Raw genomic sequence first — 17,059 nt, 5'->3', positions numbered from 1 at the left:
TCCTCTCCAGCACCCCTGAATAGACCTTACCAGGGAGGCTGAGGAGTGTGATCCCTCTGTAGTTGGAACACACCCTCCGGTCCCCCTTTTTAAAAAGAGGGACTACCACCCCGGTCTGCCATTCTTGTACTTCCCTGGAGAAATTGTCGAGTCGTGTGTTTGTTGAGTCCAGAATCATCTTTACAAATCCTTTGAAGTGATCCTGTTGTTGCTGAATGAGTGCTGTGAACAGTTCTTTTTGTTGCGTGAGTAGTTCATTGACTTGCGTAAGGGTCATCAATTCTTCGTCCTGTTTAATATCTTGTCCCCGTTTGGGCGGCATTTTTCGGGTTTTGTTGCTAGCCGGCTGTCAGCTGGTTGATGAGGTGTGCTGTGGTCTTTCTACCAACCCGGAAGTTGGTGACGTGGCAGTGGGCCTGTGGCCTCCCCTGACGGCACCGCCACGGTGTTCGAACATTTCCGGCGCTGCTGCCGGATTAACCGTTCAGCAGGCTGGCCTCAAGTGGTGGTAGCTCCAGCTGCCGGCGCCGCCGCCACTGAAGTCCCGAAGAATCCTCTCGCCCAACCACGCCAGCTGGCTATCGCTTGCTCGGCCGGTTGGTTTTCTGGGGTGGACCCCGCTGCCCACGTCCGACCGATGGGTCGACAGCCGCTGGCCCCCCAGGCGTGAACCCAGCCACCGGCGCGTCCATGGTGAAAAGGCCTTGTGAAACCTGGAGAGTCATCTGAGAGCGCATCAGACACTTGAGGAAGTTTGGCCCTTTGAGTACGTTGTTGAGGATTACCCCGACTATTCAGCAGGAGTTGGTGGGCGACCTGATCTGCGGTGACTTGCGGCCTTGGCTGTGACTTGGTGTTGTCATTTCCCAGGATACGAATAGTCTTCCAGGCTTTCCTACTACTATGGGTCATATTGGTTGATTCAATTAGCTCTTGCCACTTCTTCCGTCTTTCTTCTGTGATGGAATTTGTTTATGTTTCTCCAAGCTCGATGGTGTCAACACTAAAGGGGTCGTTATCGAAATGCGAAATGTATTCATCATATCATACCTTAGAGTCATCTGTCAGGCCTTGGATGTAATTCGTACGGCAACCACGAGGGATGTTGCGACGTGAGGACGACTTGACTGATTCTATAAAGGCATCATAGTTACTTGGAGTGGCTGGAAGATCCACAATGGCAGAGTCTAGGTCTTCGGCAAAACCTTCCCAGTTGGCTTTCTTCAGATTGAAATGTCGCCCAAAAGGGACAGTGCGAGGAGAGATGACTGCATTGATCTTGAGACCTATTGGACGATGTTGGGTGTGTGGAATTGGGTCCAGGACAGTCTTCTCGCACTGATTGGCAATGGTATCTGATGCAAAAATCAGGTCCCCTTCTCCATCGGGAACTGTTGAAAGAAGGAGGGAGCTTAGCATCGTGGATGAGAGACAGTTGATTGGATTCTGCCCAGTTCTCAACCAGCTCACCATCTTTGTTACTTTCAGCATAAGTAACATAGTTGACACTGTGACTGTTAAAGTCTCCCATAACCACGTTGATGCGATCATCAGTGGGATCAGGGGGAATGTCAAAAATGATGGAGGGTGGTTTATATACTGAAGTGACAGAGATTCCCTCTGTGCAGATGGTAATGACTTCAATGTCGTTGTTGTCAGAAATTGATACCTTGTCTGCATGCAAACCTCTGCGGAGAAAAACTGCACTCCCATCCTGGTCATGTGGCCTCTCAGCGATGAGGGTCATACCAGAGATGTGAGGAAGGCACGTGAAGGTCCACAATGTGTCTCTTGGAGGCAGAGGATGTCGCAGTTAGTCTTGATACATAAGTCCGCCAGGAGGCTTTGTTTGGTGCCAGTAAGTCCTTCAATGTTCGATGATATCACACACAAGGCCGGTCCGGGCAAGGACCCATGCTTATGACCTTGGGCACCACTGAAAGATCTGAGGTATTGTTGGGTCATATTAACAATGAATAGAACAACTGTTGTTGATTGCGTAGTGTAGTTGAAGGATTCGCAGGTGCAAAAACCCCTGACAGGGAGCGCGACGTGAACGCTCCTTCAATGGCCCTCTGGGCGTGACGGGTCTGTTCCTTGACTGCATGCTGTTGAGCAATCTGTGCGGCCTCAGAAAGATCTTTCTTCAAGTTGCTCACAAAGTCATTGTGACTAACAACATCGGCATTCTCCAAGACATGATGGAACATAATGTCAACATGCAAGCGAGGGAAACGTCCAAACATCAAGTAGAACGGTGCAAAGCCCGTGGTCTCATACACTGTGCAATTATAGCAGAAAGTCAACATGTTCAACATCTGTGGCCATTTGGACCTGGACTTCGGGGGAAGTGTTGTGATCATGCCTCCAAGAGTCCGGATGAATCTTTCCGCAATACCATTACCCATGGGGTGATACGGTGTTGTGTGGGACTTGTGCACCCCCGCCATCTCGAGAAGATCCTTGATGAGTCTACTCTCAAAGTTAGCTCCCTGATCCGAATGGATCCTTTTGGGGAACCCATAGATGCAGAAAAACTTGTCCCACAGGCAGCGGGCAACTTGCTTTGCTGACTGGTTCCTGCAGGGGAAGGCAAGAGCCAACTATGAGAAATGGTCTGTCACAACACGGACATCAGTGGTTTTCTTGTCACCCGACTCCACTGTCCAGGAATCGATGCACACTAGTTTCATTGGAGAGGAAGTGCGGATGATCTCCAGGGGTGCCCGGGCATCCGGCTCAGGGGTCTGACCCAAGATGCATCTCTGGCATTGCCTTACATGCTTCGTGAGATCTTTTTCCATCCCAGTCTAAAAGAACCTTTCACTAGCCAGAGAGAGCGTCCTTGAATAGCCCCGATGACCAGCTGCGTCATGAACACCACGCAGAACTTGATGTTTCAGAGACCCAGGTATGACAAACTGAAAGACTCTACGGTTCATGTGGCGATCTTTCCTTACTCTGTATAGAGTCCCATCACGAACTTTCAACTTCTTCCAGTGCCTCAACAACATAAGCACACAGCTCGACTCAGCTGCTCTTTCGCGTGCAGTGGGTCTCATATGCCGCTGGACATAGAAGAGGACTCTGCTGATTGTAGCATCTTGCTGCTGCAGATCGCGTAACTAACTGGCTATGGGGAATGACAATGGAAGGATCCTCTTCAGGTAGCTGTAGTGACAATGGGGTCGCTCCAGGGAGCCGAGAGGCACCACCAGTCTGATGGACATCCAAAACTGCAGACACCTCCTCTGCACCAATGGCACTTCCAGACGACTGATCGGGAGCTTCCCCCAGGGGACCTCCTCCATCATAAGCATGTGAACGACCTGACAGTTGTTGGTCAAACGAAAAGCATCCTGCACCGTCTCATTAACAACTCCTTGGACCTCATTCAGTAAGGACAGCTAGGGCTCTTTCACAAGACGATGACTCAGGCAAGACTGGACGAAGGGTTCTTGACTGAGGGCATCAGCTACTGTGTTCTTGGGTCCTGGAACGTACTTCAGGTCAAGGTCATATGCCGCCAGCCTCGACACCCATCTTTGTTCGCAGGCATCTAGCTTTGGCTTCGTCAAAATATAGGTCAAAGGATTGTTGTCAAACCAGGCAGTAAAGTGTCTGCCTTTCAGCCAGTGGGAAAACTTGTCACATATGGCCCACTTCAAAGCAAGGAATTCAAGCCTGTGAGCAGGATAGTTCAACTGGGCTCGCGACAGCGTTTTACGAGCAAAAGCCACTGGTCTTGCAACCTTGTCACCAGGTTGAAGCTGGGAAAGGACGGCCCCGATGCCATCAAACGATGCATCGACAGCAAGGATGTAAGGTTTCCTGAAGTCAGGATGGGCCAACGTCACACTGTGTGACAGATCGTGCTTCAAAGTCTCAAAGGCAAGTTGACACTCAGTGGTCCAGTCCTCCGCTGTCAACTTCACATGACTTGAAGGGTCCAATGCAAGTTTCGCCCTTCGTCTGGCTTTACCACCATTTTTCTGGCCCGAAAGGAGCTTGAAAAGGGGCTTGGCCTTGATGGAGCAGTCCTCAATGAAGTGCTGATAATACAGCACCATCCCCAAGAAAGACCTAATCTTCTTCTGCAAGGGAGTGAGGCCATCACTGTCCATCAAGTCAGACACCTGCACCCTGTTTATCGCTTCCACCTTTCCGGGGTCTGTCTGTACCCCTGTGATAGAGAAATCTATGAACAAAATTGTATCACGTTTAAAGTTTCGGTTAATTTGGGCATGTCTGGACATACTCAGCGCAGAGGCGTCGGCCGTTTGGGCGGAGGGCCTTTTCTTGAGTAATCACGTCAAAGCAAGGGGCGGCGAAGGCTAGATTCAATCACAGAGTGGGAATAAACAAATTGGGAACAAAGAATTGTTGAATACCAAAAGACAGTTTGGGAACAGCTGTCGCGCCCAGGTGGACATTTGTCATCAGCAAAGTCTGTGACTTGTGTATTCGAGTAGATTAGATCACTGCCGAGGGGCCGGACTGGGGGGCGCGGTATGCAAATCTCTGGGGCAGTGTCTTTCTTGTATTTTGCAATAAAAGTTCGAACCGGCAGAGAGGGAGCTGAGTGTGTAAACCGTCGTTTGCTCTCAGAGATCCGCTCCCGCCGATATTGAAGACAATTTTCCTGTGTGCTGAGTCATTTTTTTTAACTTTGTCCGAGAAAATCTCTGACACCCTGACTCAGAGATGACATGGCCAAGGAACTTCACAGATCTCCGAAAAAAGTGACACTTCTTCGGCGCTAGCCTGAGATTATGGTTCTTCAAGCGGGAGAAAAACATTTCCAAGTGCTCAAGCGCAATCTTATCTGTCGGACCAAAGACCATGAGATCGTCAAGATAGCACAAAAGGCTTGTGAAGTTCTTGTCACCAAAAATGGAAAGCATCATCCGCATGAATGTAGCCGGCTGTTCGATAAACCCTGTGGCATCGGGTTATATTCGTGCAGGCCAAAAGGAGACGAAAAAGCAGTGTACTTCTTGTGAGCCTCAAACAGGGGCACATTATGGAATCCTGAGGCGAGATCCATGGTGGAGAAGAAGAATATACTGTATTTATATACTAGAGCTGTCAGTTTAGCGCGTTTTTATTGGCATTAATTTAAATGAATTTTAACGGGATTAAATTTTTTCTCGCGAGATTAACGTGGCACACGTCACAGCGGATGTTATGTTCCTCTATAAATAAACCAGAAACAAAACAACAAGTGCGCTGCACAGGTCCACGCACGTTTGTTTTGCCAGCCACGACACCGAAAACGGATACTTAAAGAGTTTATGAATGGAAAGTTAGTTGCCAGATTGTTCCACTGACAAGACCAAAGTTACCTGTATGTTTTGCAGTCGTAAACTCAGCTATCATCAGAGCACGTCGAGTCTGAAATACCACTTAATGGCCAAGCACACAGCTGACGCGAGTACTCCGCCCCCTCGTCTCAGACAGACAGCTATGGATCATTTCAAAGCGAAGAAAATGGATGACATGACGAAGAACAAATTTGCTGGACACATAGCTAAATGTATGGCTACTGCATGCAAGCCTGTCAACATTGTCCAAAGCTCGACTCAATCTGAAATCATTCGCATTGCATCAAAACTACGGAATGCCAGCGAGAGCCTCCATTACAAGCTGTGTCTAATAATAAAGATTGTACGTAGCGGAGAAGGCTAAGGTACACCAAAAGGGAGAAGACACTATTTCGGGAGAGAAATAAGAGACTAGGTTGATGAGCCTCTGGTGAATAAAGAGCAGGCATTACGTTGAGTTCGATGTACTGTATGCCACTGATGCGATTGTTACTTGTTTGGAACTATTTTGTGTGGTGAATAAAGAGCAGGCATTACGTTGAGTTCGATGTATGCCACTGACGCGATTGTTACTTGTTTGGAACTATTTTGTGTGGAAGGTTACAGTGTTCTGTGTCCATATAAATAAAGCGGGTGGAGCTTCTCTGTGTTCGTCTGACAGCGACTGTGCGCTGATGCACGTCGAGAGTTTAGCGGTGCAGTGGTAGCGACCACACTGAAAATGAAACGTCTCCGGTGTTGTCATCGAACCAAGTGTAGTCATCCGAAATGATGTCTCAACAAAACCGTAGAAAGACTTCCGCGCAAGAAGGACCAACACAATCAACATAGCCTGACTGCTGTGTTCAAAGCAAACTTGAGAAAAACGAAGTATGCAACCATGGCTTAAATCCACGATAGGCTGAGTACTAGTTTACCTTCGATGTGCACTTTATAATGTTATATTGCTCTGTTTTGATTCCATAAAATGAGCTGTTAAAGCAGCTGTTGTGTGACAAAATATTGTTTTCACTTTTGTTGATGGACAATAATATTGTGTGAGAGATTATGTGTGAATAACTGCTCCAAGTGAAAAATGTTCATGTAAAATTGAAAATCGAAATTCATATTTCAGTAAATATTTGCATTTTGCACATAGAAAACTGATTCATGATTCCATGTTGATGAGAGCATTAAAATGGGGGGAAAATAGGACAAAAAAATGAACGATAAAAAATGCGTGAGTAGTCACGATTAATTTTTAGTTTATTTGAGTTAATTATGACAGTTGCATTTTTAATTAGATGAAATATTTTAATCGTTTGACAGCTCTAATATATTTATACACACACACACATATATACAGTATAAAAAAAAATCCTCGTCTCACCCCTCGGGTGGTGTCCGTCCCTCATTCAGCTCGGGTCCTCTACCAGAGGCCAGGAAGCTTGAGGGTTCTGCGAAGTATCCTTGCTGTTCCCAGCACTGCACATTTCTGGACTGAGATGTCCGATGTTGTTCCCGGGATCTGTTGCAACCACTCATCTAGTTTGGGGGTCACTGCCCCGAGTGCTCCGACCACCACATGCACGACTGTCACCTTTACCTTCCAGGCTCTCTCCATCTCCTCTCTGAGCCCTTGGTATTTCTCGAGTTTCTCGTGTTCCTTCTTTCTGATGTTTCCATCACTTGGGACCGCTACATCCACTACAACGGCTTTCCTCTGCCCTTTATCTATGATCACGATATCTGGTTGGTTCGCCATTACCATCTTGTCAGTCTGGATCTGGAAGTCCCACAGGATCTTCGCTCTGTCATTCTCCACCACCTTCGGAGGTGTTTCCCATTTTGACCTTGGGGTTTCCAGTCCATACTCCGCACAGATGTTTCGGTAGACTATGCCAGCCACCTGGTTATGGCGTTCCATGTAGGCTTTCCTTGCCAGCATCTTACACCCTGCAGTTATGTGTTGGATCGTCTCAGGTGCCTCTTTGCACAACCTACACCTTGGGTCTTGTCTGGTGTGGTATGTCTGGGCCTCAATGGCTCTGGTGGTCAGCAGTGATGTGTTCCTCGAGCCGGTCCTTGGCCTCGAGGACCGGCTCGAGGACCGAAGGGCGGTCCTTGGTCCTCGGCCTTGGCCTCGGTGTCAAGTCCTTGGTCCTTGGCCTTGGCCTTGAAGTCAAGTCCTTGGCTTCGGGTTGCCAGTCCTCTGACACAACGAAGGATGAGAGCTTCTAATCCTTCGTCCACAGGTATAAAGTGGGCCAGAGGATCGCAAAAATCCTAAAGAAATCAAACAAATCCATTCAGGGAAACCCACGTTGATGACTTTATCTGTCGCTTTAAGAGGGGCGGGGCTGCCACTGACAGTCAGTACAACGTGTAAAGAGCGGCATCACAGTTAGTTTCAATCACGGTTCGTTCCGTTCGCGATCGGCAGTTTAAATAGCGTGTAAAGCCTTTCTGTAACAGTGGTGTCTTTTATTTAGTTATTTTTGCACAGTCGTCACGTTTGTGCTGTGGCACTAGAATGTTTGTTTGAACCAAGTAATTTGCGTTACAGCTGGAGTTAATAATGTCTCCAGCTGTAATGCAAATTACTTCACTTCCGCGTTTGGCCGTTGGGATTTGGAGTCCTTTTGCTCGATTCCAGTTATGTTTGCTGAATGCTTTCTCATGTTTGGAATAATGAATATTGATAATACATAGTTTAAAATCATGGTTGATTTAATTATTTATAATTATTGTGAAGTTGAAGGTATTAATTAATGTAGTATTAGTGGTAGTGGTAATAATAGTAGTACTCAGAGAGTGTTTAGAGATCAGCTATCTCATTACATCTGCGTCCCGCGTCCTAAACATAATTTTCCCACGGGACGCACAGTTCCAAATAATGTGCGTTTTTGGGACGCAAGGAAATTTCTCAGTCAAAACAAATAAACAAACAAAAAAAAACTACGGCAAGCCTGAGGATTTCACGGTAACAATCGTTACCGGTTGCGTGTCGTTACCGGTAGCGTGTCGTTTCCGTGGCGTCATTTTAACGGTACCGAAAAATAGTTTGACCATAAAGTCACCGCACACGAGTTGACTGTGTGATCAACGCGATTTCACTGTGCCTGTATTTACTTTCGTTTTGTTTTGTTTTCAGTGTTGGGGGGGGGGGGGGGGGGATGCAACAGATAACGTTATGTGCGCATGCGGGTTGCTATTTTAGTCCGCAAACTGAGGAATCGCGCAGATGAAAGTTTGAGATGGCGGCGAAAAAAAACTCACAAAGGTCTACTAATTACGACATTTAAGAAATAGAAATGCCAGTCTGATTTTTCGTATGAATCGTCCAAAGGGTGTATCACTAAACTCACCTGGAATGTATGCACAGAACACGAGAGCAAGATACGACGAGAGGCACGATTACGAGGCAAGTTGGTCATTAGATTTGTAGGCTAATCGTTATGAAAAATATTACGAAACAGGATTGGTTATTCTATAATTTACTGGTTGTAGCATGGTAACTTTATGAATAAAACATTTGTCACAAGGTGTAGTAATGCTAATGTTAACTCTTGGTAGAACTCATGATGACGTGTGTTAAATTATTTCGTCAAATTGATAGTAGATTACACATGCATCGTCTTGGGAAGAGGATGTCAAGCCACATCAATACTTACCTGTATTAATGATTACCAGTCAATTAATCTTTGCAGTGTGAGATTGGAAAAAATACTCTGATGATGCCACATGAGTACACCAGTTTTTGATCCATTTATTTTTTGGAATAAACGTGGAGTACACAGCTACTGATGTAATGTTCATTGTTAATGCATCGTTTTCAAACATTTACCCTTGAAACATTATACTTTTGAGTGTCAGATTTCTTGATGATGAATATCAGTCAAAATAGAAAAATGGGTTCCCATGATTAACGTTTACGGAACCCAACATTAGTTACCATGGTTTCCCATTGGGTAATCCGACGGAACCGAAAAACGGTTACCATGAATTTCCGAAATCCTCAGGCCTGCGACTGAATTATTTAAATTTTTGCAGCATTTGTTTATAATTGTATGTATATAGGGGTGTTCACACGGCAAGATTTGGTCCGGTGCTACGCCGGGGCTGCCCCAGTAGAGCGTTCACACGTGCAAATTACCATATTTTCATGACCATTCGGCGCACCGTATTGTTGGGCGCAGTCTCATTAATGGGTGCTATTTCTGTATTTGACACATGGACAAAATGCACTGTATTATTGGCCGCAGTTTTACAGTGGTAAAACATACGGCATGCATGCGCGCACGCTAAAAACACGTTAGCTTGTAGCATACGGTAGCATGCCAAGACATACAGATACAAGCTAAAAACACGTTTTTAAAAAGGCAACGGAAGCAAAACTGAGTTCCGTTGTATTTTATTTAGCCATCGTACAATGTACTCACGTTTTTCGATCAATCATCACCCAGAAATCCATCAAAGTCCTCATCCTCTGTATCAGAATTGAACAATTGTGCAAGTACCGGTAATCCATCAAAAACGCCGTGTTCCCTCTCGTTGTCAGTCACTCTCATTGCCATGTGGCTCCACAGAAATGATGCCGGCTTTGCCAAAAACTCGAACAACAGTGCAAGCAGACACGTTCGTCCAAGCAGCCACAATCCATTTGCAAATTGTGGCGTAACTCGCCCAGCGCTGCCTCTCACTCTTTGTAAAGTTGTGTTTGCCATCGATCATCCATTGTTCCCATGTCGCTCGCAACTTTACTTTGAACGCCCGGTTGATGCCGATGTCCAGCGGTTGGAGTTCTTTAGTCAAGCCTCCGGGAATAACGGCAAGCTCAGAGTTCATTTGCTTGACTTGGTTTTTCACCGCTGCTGTGAGATGGGCACGCATGCCAAAAGCATAACCGATGGCTTGAAGTTTGAACTGAGCTTCGTAGGCGTGTCTCTTTGTAGAATTTATTTTCGGGGGTTCTTAGAAACCAAAACCGAAGTTGTTTTGCAACAATGCACATAGCCACACTCTATACAGGTGTTGGTACCTGCTAGGGGCATCCCTTTAGCGTCCACTTACACGACCACCCTTCACTCATTGGCGGACTTCTTCGCCGCATGCCTGTCCTCACTCACGTCTGCCTTTTGTCTCTCTCTCTCCATATATGTATATATACACGCCCACCCTTCACTGATTGTCCGACTTCTTTGCCGCATGCCTGTCCACAGTCACTTCCGCCTTTTCTCTATATAAACAGCGTGTCGGCTGTCAGTCAGGTTTTGGAACTCAGCGCATACACAAGACGCTCCGCATCATAAGGCGTCCTGTCCATTTTGGAGAAAATTTAAGCCTTTTAATGGCGCCTTATAGTCGTGAAAATACGGTAGCTCCGGCATAGCCTCGGAAAACAGCTTACACCGGACCAAATTTGATCCACCTCAGGGAGGTGGTTTAAAAATTTGCTCCGGAGCAAATGCTCGTTTGCGAAGCAGCACCGATGTAAATTTGCACGTGTGAACGCAACTTGGTTAAATTTGCTCCAGAGCAAATGCTTGTGAAGAGTACGTACGGTGAGAATGCGTTGCTTTCGTGCTCTGTCGGACTTCCGTCATGTGTTTGTTTAATAATGACACAAGACTTGGCTGGTAACATCTTTCCTTTTGTAGGAGACTGGACTGTCTCGGAGTTGTTTGTGTAGTTTGTTCCTTTGTTGTGTGTTCACAACCCCCCGCCACCCATATCATTTATTTTGTGATTTCCTCTCTTGATTTTCTGTTTGGCGCATTACGTGTTTGCTTTTCTGAGTGTCATTGAAGTCATCGTTGATTTACGTTTTCGGGTCTGGTCACTCTCGAGCAGAAGGCACGGAGACCGAGAAGGAGAAGGATGCGCCTGTCCAGTAGTTGCTTGAGTTGTGTATACGTTTTAAAAAGAACCAACACGACAGATCATTTGTTTTCTGTCGTTTTGCTCCGCTACAGAAACTGCCGTGTGAACGCAAGTGGGGCTGCACCAACCCTGTGCCGGTGCTGACACGCTCAGCGGCTTTGTACGTGTGAACGCTCCACACATTTTGCTGCGGTGCAAAATATATCGCAACAAAATACATCGGTGCAGCGCCGGAGCAAATGTGTGCCGTGTGAACACCCCTTTAGTTGTTTGTGTTATTATCATATGCAATTGAATAAGTAGGCCCTTTCAGAATTCGAAACGTGGGACTCTCTCAATGCATAATGGGACTCATACTTTTCTGATCAGCGAGTCCTTGGGACTCGCTGCCGGTAAACTGTAAAATTATCACTGCAGAGATTACCGCTTTTTCTGCACTCAGTGATTAACTTCTATGCAAAGTCATTTCTCAACTTGTCTTCCGTGCCATGTCATGCCTGTTGAGTGTTGATTTACTTCATATTAAGAAACTACTGCACTAAAACATTAATTCATAAATGTATATCATATGCTTTTATTTTTGTTTTTCTCTGTATAAATAACACGTACCCTGACTGTTCTACTCTTTGAATAAAATCACTTCATTCAAGCGTTAGGGAGTGCAAGGGGTTATGATGGAGGGGTGTTGCAAATCATGAATACCTGCCAAGTGGTATGATAGCATTTTTTTATACATGTCCTTGGCTAGGCCTCAGTTTCAAAATCAGTCCTTGGTCCTTGGCCTTGGCCTCGGAAAATTTCTCAAGTCCTTGGCCTTGGCCTTGCCTCGGAAAATTTTCCAATTCCTTGGCCTTGGCCTCGGAGTCAAGCCCTTGGCCTTGGCCTCGGGTTGCCGGTCCTTGGACACAACACTGGTGGTCAGGGCCTGCTCCTGAGCAGCCAGAATGAGTGCCTCTGTGCTGTCCTTCAGGCCAGCCCTCTCTAGCCACTGATAGGACTTCTTAAGATCAGCCACTTCAGTTATGGTCCAGTGATGATGCCTGACATGAGCTTCCATATTGTGGAGGGACAGGTTATTGGCCGATAGTTGGATGGGACTGCACCCTTGGAGGGATCCTTCATGATCAGGATCGTTCGCCCTTCGGTTAGCCATCCCGGGTGAGTCCCATCCCTGAGCAGCTGGTTCATTTGTGCTGCTAGGCGCTCATGGAGTGCTGTGAGTTTCTTTAGCCAGTAGGTGTGGACTAGTGATGGGTCCAGCGACACCGATGCGTTGACGCATGCGCCGGGCTCACAGAGCAAACCACGTGTCGGTGCATGTGCTGCTTCATTACGTCACGTGATTGACACGTGAACTGCACCGGCGCAGTTTAGACTGCATCGGCTGCGTTGACACAGTCCAGGCTGCTAATTGACACATCGGCTGCGTTGACACAGTCCAGGCTGCTAATTGACACATCGGCTGCGTTGACACAGTCCAGGCTGCTAATTGACACGTGAACTGCACAGTGGGGGCGTCGACTCAGTGCAGGGAGCGTTGACGCAGTAAAAGCCCGCACAGTGTATCCTAAGGAAGTGCGTCTGGCGACACGATGCCGATTGCCGAAATAAGCCAGACCCTTTCTGTTTGCTGAGAATTGTATTCTGATTTGTTCAATAAAGATTAAAAAAAAAAAAAGCCAGACTTCACCCTCGCTCGAATAAAAATATATATTTGGGCAATACGGAAAACACACTGATTATCAGAAAAAATGTGTCAGTCTGACTTCGAGCGTCATGTCGGCTGTCATATATTAGGCTATTATTATATGAGAAGTGCTTTATGGACGTTTGTACTGTACGTCATACTCCAGTTGATTGAGAGGTCCCGCTTATAAGGGGGAGTTCCAGAAAGTGACTGCGAGTGAGCACACCGCACGTTTGATGACTCTGCCACGTTGCTATTAAAAGTCACATAAAACGTAAACCTTGTCTGCTGACCATCATTACATTGGCTAGGCTAGTTTAGCTGTTGTCGTAGTTCAAAGCATAATATGTGGCGTGGGTTGGGTCGGCGCCGCGAGTACGTGCTCGCGCTCACAGGCTCACAGCAGAGAGCAGCAGACTATCGACTGCTGAGACGCGCTTCACTCGAGTGACGTTGCTACAGTACGTGCATATTATGGAGCAGCTTCTGGACAAATACAAATTGTCAGCCTTGTAGAGCCATTTTGATCTCCTTTTGGAGAATAAGGTATTTATTAAAATCTCCTTGTCTCTCCAAGTGCCTCTCGGATTTTTGACATGTCTTATTCCATTGTGTGTGTGTGTTCTCCACAACAGGGGAAATAGCATGCATTAAACGCAACAGACTGAAATTTAAAACACTGGAGCATCTTATTTTTCTAAATCAAAATTTGTGAAGACAAAGCCCACAAGCATCCTCATTCACATGATTTTCACATTATTGAAACACATTGAATGATACAATATGAATGCATGGATGTGAATGATATTGTCAAGGGTCAATGTCATCTTTATTGTCAAATATGCTTTATGTATGACATGCAGCATAGATGAAATTTCTTCCTCTCAATCCTCAGTGCATACATGCATGCAAATATGCTGTGCATTAAACACACACAGCTAAGAAAGGATAGCAGCTACACTGTATAAAAAAGGCATGTAATCTGAACAGTATAGGCAATATAAACAATATAAACAGCATAAACAACAACATAAACAATGGCGCTTGTGGCTATTGTGGGTAGAGTGAGGTTGTGCATTGTATACACGTCATCATCAAATCAGTTTGTTCAGTCTGTCAAGTGGGTTGGCTGCAGGGATTTTGAAGGTCCAGCAGGTGGCAGTGGTCAGCGACACAGTATCAGTACAGTATCAACACAGTGTGTCATTGTGTCGACACGCCTCATGAGGCCTCATGGACCCATCACTAGTGTGGACCATGTCCGGGCCTGGTGCTGTCCAGTTCTTCATATCTGAGACTTTTTCCTGTATGTCTGCCACTGTTATGGTAGCTGGGTTCTGTTCAGGAAGGTTGCTGTGCTCCTCTCTCAGGGTCACCAGCAATTGTGCACTGCTGTTATGTGCAACCTCCTTCTCCCATATGCCTTTCCAGTACCTTTCAGTTTCCAGTCTTGGTGGGTCAGCTCTGTTGTTAGGACCCTGCCACTGAGCGTACACTTTCGCAGGTTGTGTTGCGAACAGCCCGTTTATTCGTCTGGCCTCATTCTCTTTCGTGTACCGCTTTAGGCGGCTGGACAAGGCTTGGAGCCTTTGTTTGGCAGTTTCGAGTGCTTCAGGTATGGTCATCTGGATGTACCTCTTGGGTATCGGCCTTTTCATCACACCTCTCTGGGCTTCCGTCAATTGACTCACATCTTTCCGAGCCGCCTTGATCTTAGCCTCCAACCGTCTTTTCCATGGTGGGTAACGTATCTCATGGCTTCCAAGGTTGCTGTTATAGCCAAGCATCTCTAGGATCACTGATGCTGAAGTGTATATCAGCTCATTGGTTTCCGTGATCGTTACGGAAGGGATCACCCTCAGTGCTGCATTCACACTTTCCATTTGGCTTTCAGGTGGTACTTCACATAGCCGTTGTAATCGGTTTCTAGGTTGCCCAGCTTTCATTCTCGCCATGATCTTAGCTTTCAGGTAAGTTGCTGCCTCGCTCAGCATTTCATTCATTGGGGCTGGCCTCCCAATCTCATCATCTGCATTCATTGGGGCTTGCCTCCCAATCTCTGGTATGACCTCCTCCTCTGATCTGACAGCCTGGGGCCCTTCACCATGGAACCTGCGTTGTACCTCATCAATGTCAAGTTGTGACAGCAGTCATATCTCGCCCATCTCCGCTTTGTTCCAGTAGCCCGTTTTTCATCAAGGTGCTCTGCTTCCCCAGCACCTGACGCAGACCTTGTTTGGCTGGGCGACGTCTGAGCCGGCATGTCATTCGTTTTATTGTCTCTCATCATTGTACGAGGTAGGCATTAGCGTGAAGGATCTTGCCCAAGGAACCACACTGGATGGTGTTATGTGCTCATTTTTTTTGCCCCAAGCGGGATTCGAACCACCGTCTCCCGTATGCTAAACCGATGCCTTACCAACTGGTGTATATATATACACACAATTCCTCGTCTCACCCCACCTCGGGTGGTGTCCGTCCCTCATTCAGCTCGGGTCCTCTACCAGAGGCCAGGAAGCTTGAGGGTTCTGCGCAGTATCCTTGCTGTTCCCAGCACTGCACATTTCTGGACTGAGATGTCCGATGTTGTTCCCGGGATCTGTTGCAACCACTCATCCAGTTTGGGGGTCACTGCCCCGAGTGCTCCGACCACCACAGGCATGACTATCACCTTTACCTTCCAGGCTCTCTCCATATATATAGGGTGACCCAAAAAAAAAAACGGGCGCCAACTCTAATTAGGCCCCGTTTCTTAGTGTTTTGTCCGAATGAAATGAAACTTGTGCAGTACGTGTGGTGGGGTGACCAGTGGCGCATTTGAAGCACTTCAAGGCAATTTTTTTCCTGAGCCCATTTCGCCTGAGTACCGGTACATTGAAATGAATTTTTGGTCGCCTTGTGTCGGCGTCGAAAACATAAGTAGTATGGCACACGCATCACTCAATAAGCAGATGGAGCTGAATAAACACACACGCACACACACACACACACACACACACACACACACACAGAGCTTTCTTATCCGGAGGGATCGAATTGTTTACAACTGTAAGTGTCAAGATATCATTTAGCTGCAAACACAACCACTGTTGGTCACCAGACTGACTGGCCAGACAGGCTGGCCGTGTTTCTGTCAGTGGTTTGTGAAATGGTCTGTCAGTACTTGACCCAGTTAGGGACAATTATGGGGATGGACGAAAACCCACTTCCATCCTTGCTTCATTTATCCTTTTTAAAAAACCTTTCGTTCCCCATTCTCTGTCCCCAGAATGGCCTGGACCGTTCCATCCCAGGGACGGTCCAGGCCATTCTCAGCCCCATATCTCAGTTCAAAACTTCGTATTATTATTTGAACATTATTCATTCATTCATCTTCCGATCAGATTATCCTCACAAGGGTCGCGAACCCGGTACCTGCACTGTGAGGTCGACACGCGAACCACTGGGTCACCGGGCCGCCTAACATCGTATCTTTTATCATCAGCTTTCTTATGTGATTTTCTTAAGTCTTGGGATGTATTGGCTAACCGAGGATCTCGGGATTGTATTTTGTGCCAGCTCTGGCCTTCCTGTGTCGAGTTTGCATGTTCTCCCCGTGCCTGTGTGGGCTTTCGCCGGGTACTCCAGTTTCTTCCTACATTCCAAAAACATGCACGGCAGGTTGATTGGACATTCTAAATTGTCCCTAGGAGTAATTGTGAGCGCGAATGGTTGTTTGTCTGTGTGTGCCCTGCGTTTGGCTGGCAACCAGTTCAGGGTGTACCCCGTCTACTGTCTGAGGACTTTCTGGGATACGTTACAGCACACCCGCAACCCTCGTGAGGATAGGTGGATTAGAAAATGGATGGATGGATGGATAATGCAGTGGGTCCAGTTTCTTCCACATATTTCTATATCACTTCCTTCTTTTTTCAATAGGCTGTGTGACAGCGGTGAAGGTCTCTACACGTTCCAGACCAGAGAAGGAGAGCAGATATATCAAAGGGTTCACTCATCCACACTGGCAATTGCTGAGCAGCACAAGAAGGTTCTACTGGATGTGGAGAGAAAAAACAGAGTGAGATCCCTTGCTATGACGATGATTGTTTTTATGCCCCAATTTAGGCTTTAGAACGCTACCAATGGCTGAAGCCACAGTGTATGTACAATTCCATGATGGACAACAGCTATTTCAGACAACAACCAT

At 46.7% G+C, this 17,059-nt stretch overlaps 1 protein-coding gene across 1 annotated transcript in view; it reads left to right on the top strand.

The window, feature by feature from the left end:
* The window catches only part of dok4 (docking protein 4), a 66,257-nt gene that overhangs the window by 45,456 nt on the left and 3,742 nt on the right, over positions 1–17,059 (top strand). Inside the window, exon 6 of the mRNA XM_086107602.1 lies at positions 16,792–16,930. Coding sequence (XP_085963728.1) covers positions 16,792–16,930 — 139 coding nt within the window. The remainder of the gene's footprint in view (positions 1–16,791; positions 16,931–17,059) is intronic.

Source organism: Hippocampus guttulatus, chromosome 3, assembly GCF_054856545.1.
Source record: "Hippocampus guttulatus isolate MCC_2025c chromosome 3, RoL_Hgut_1.0, whole genome shotgun sequence".
Classification (NCBI taxonomy): Eukaryota; Metazoa; Chordata; class Actinopteri; order Syngnathiformes; family Syngnathidae; genus Hippocampus; species Hippocampus guttulatus.
This window is presented reverse-complemented; position numbering and strand designations above follow the sequence as displayed.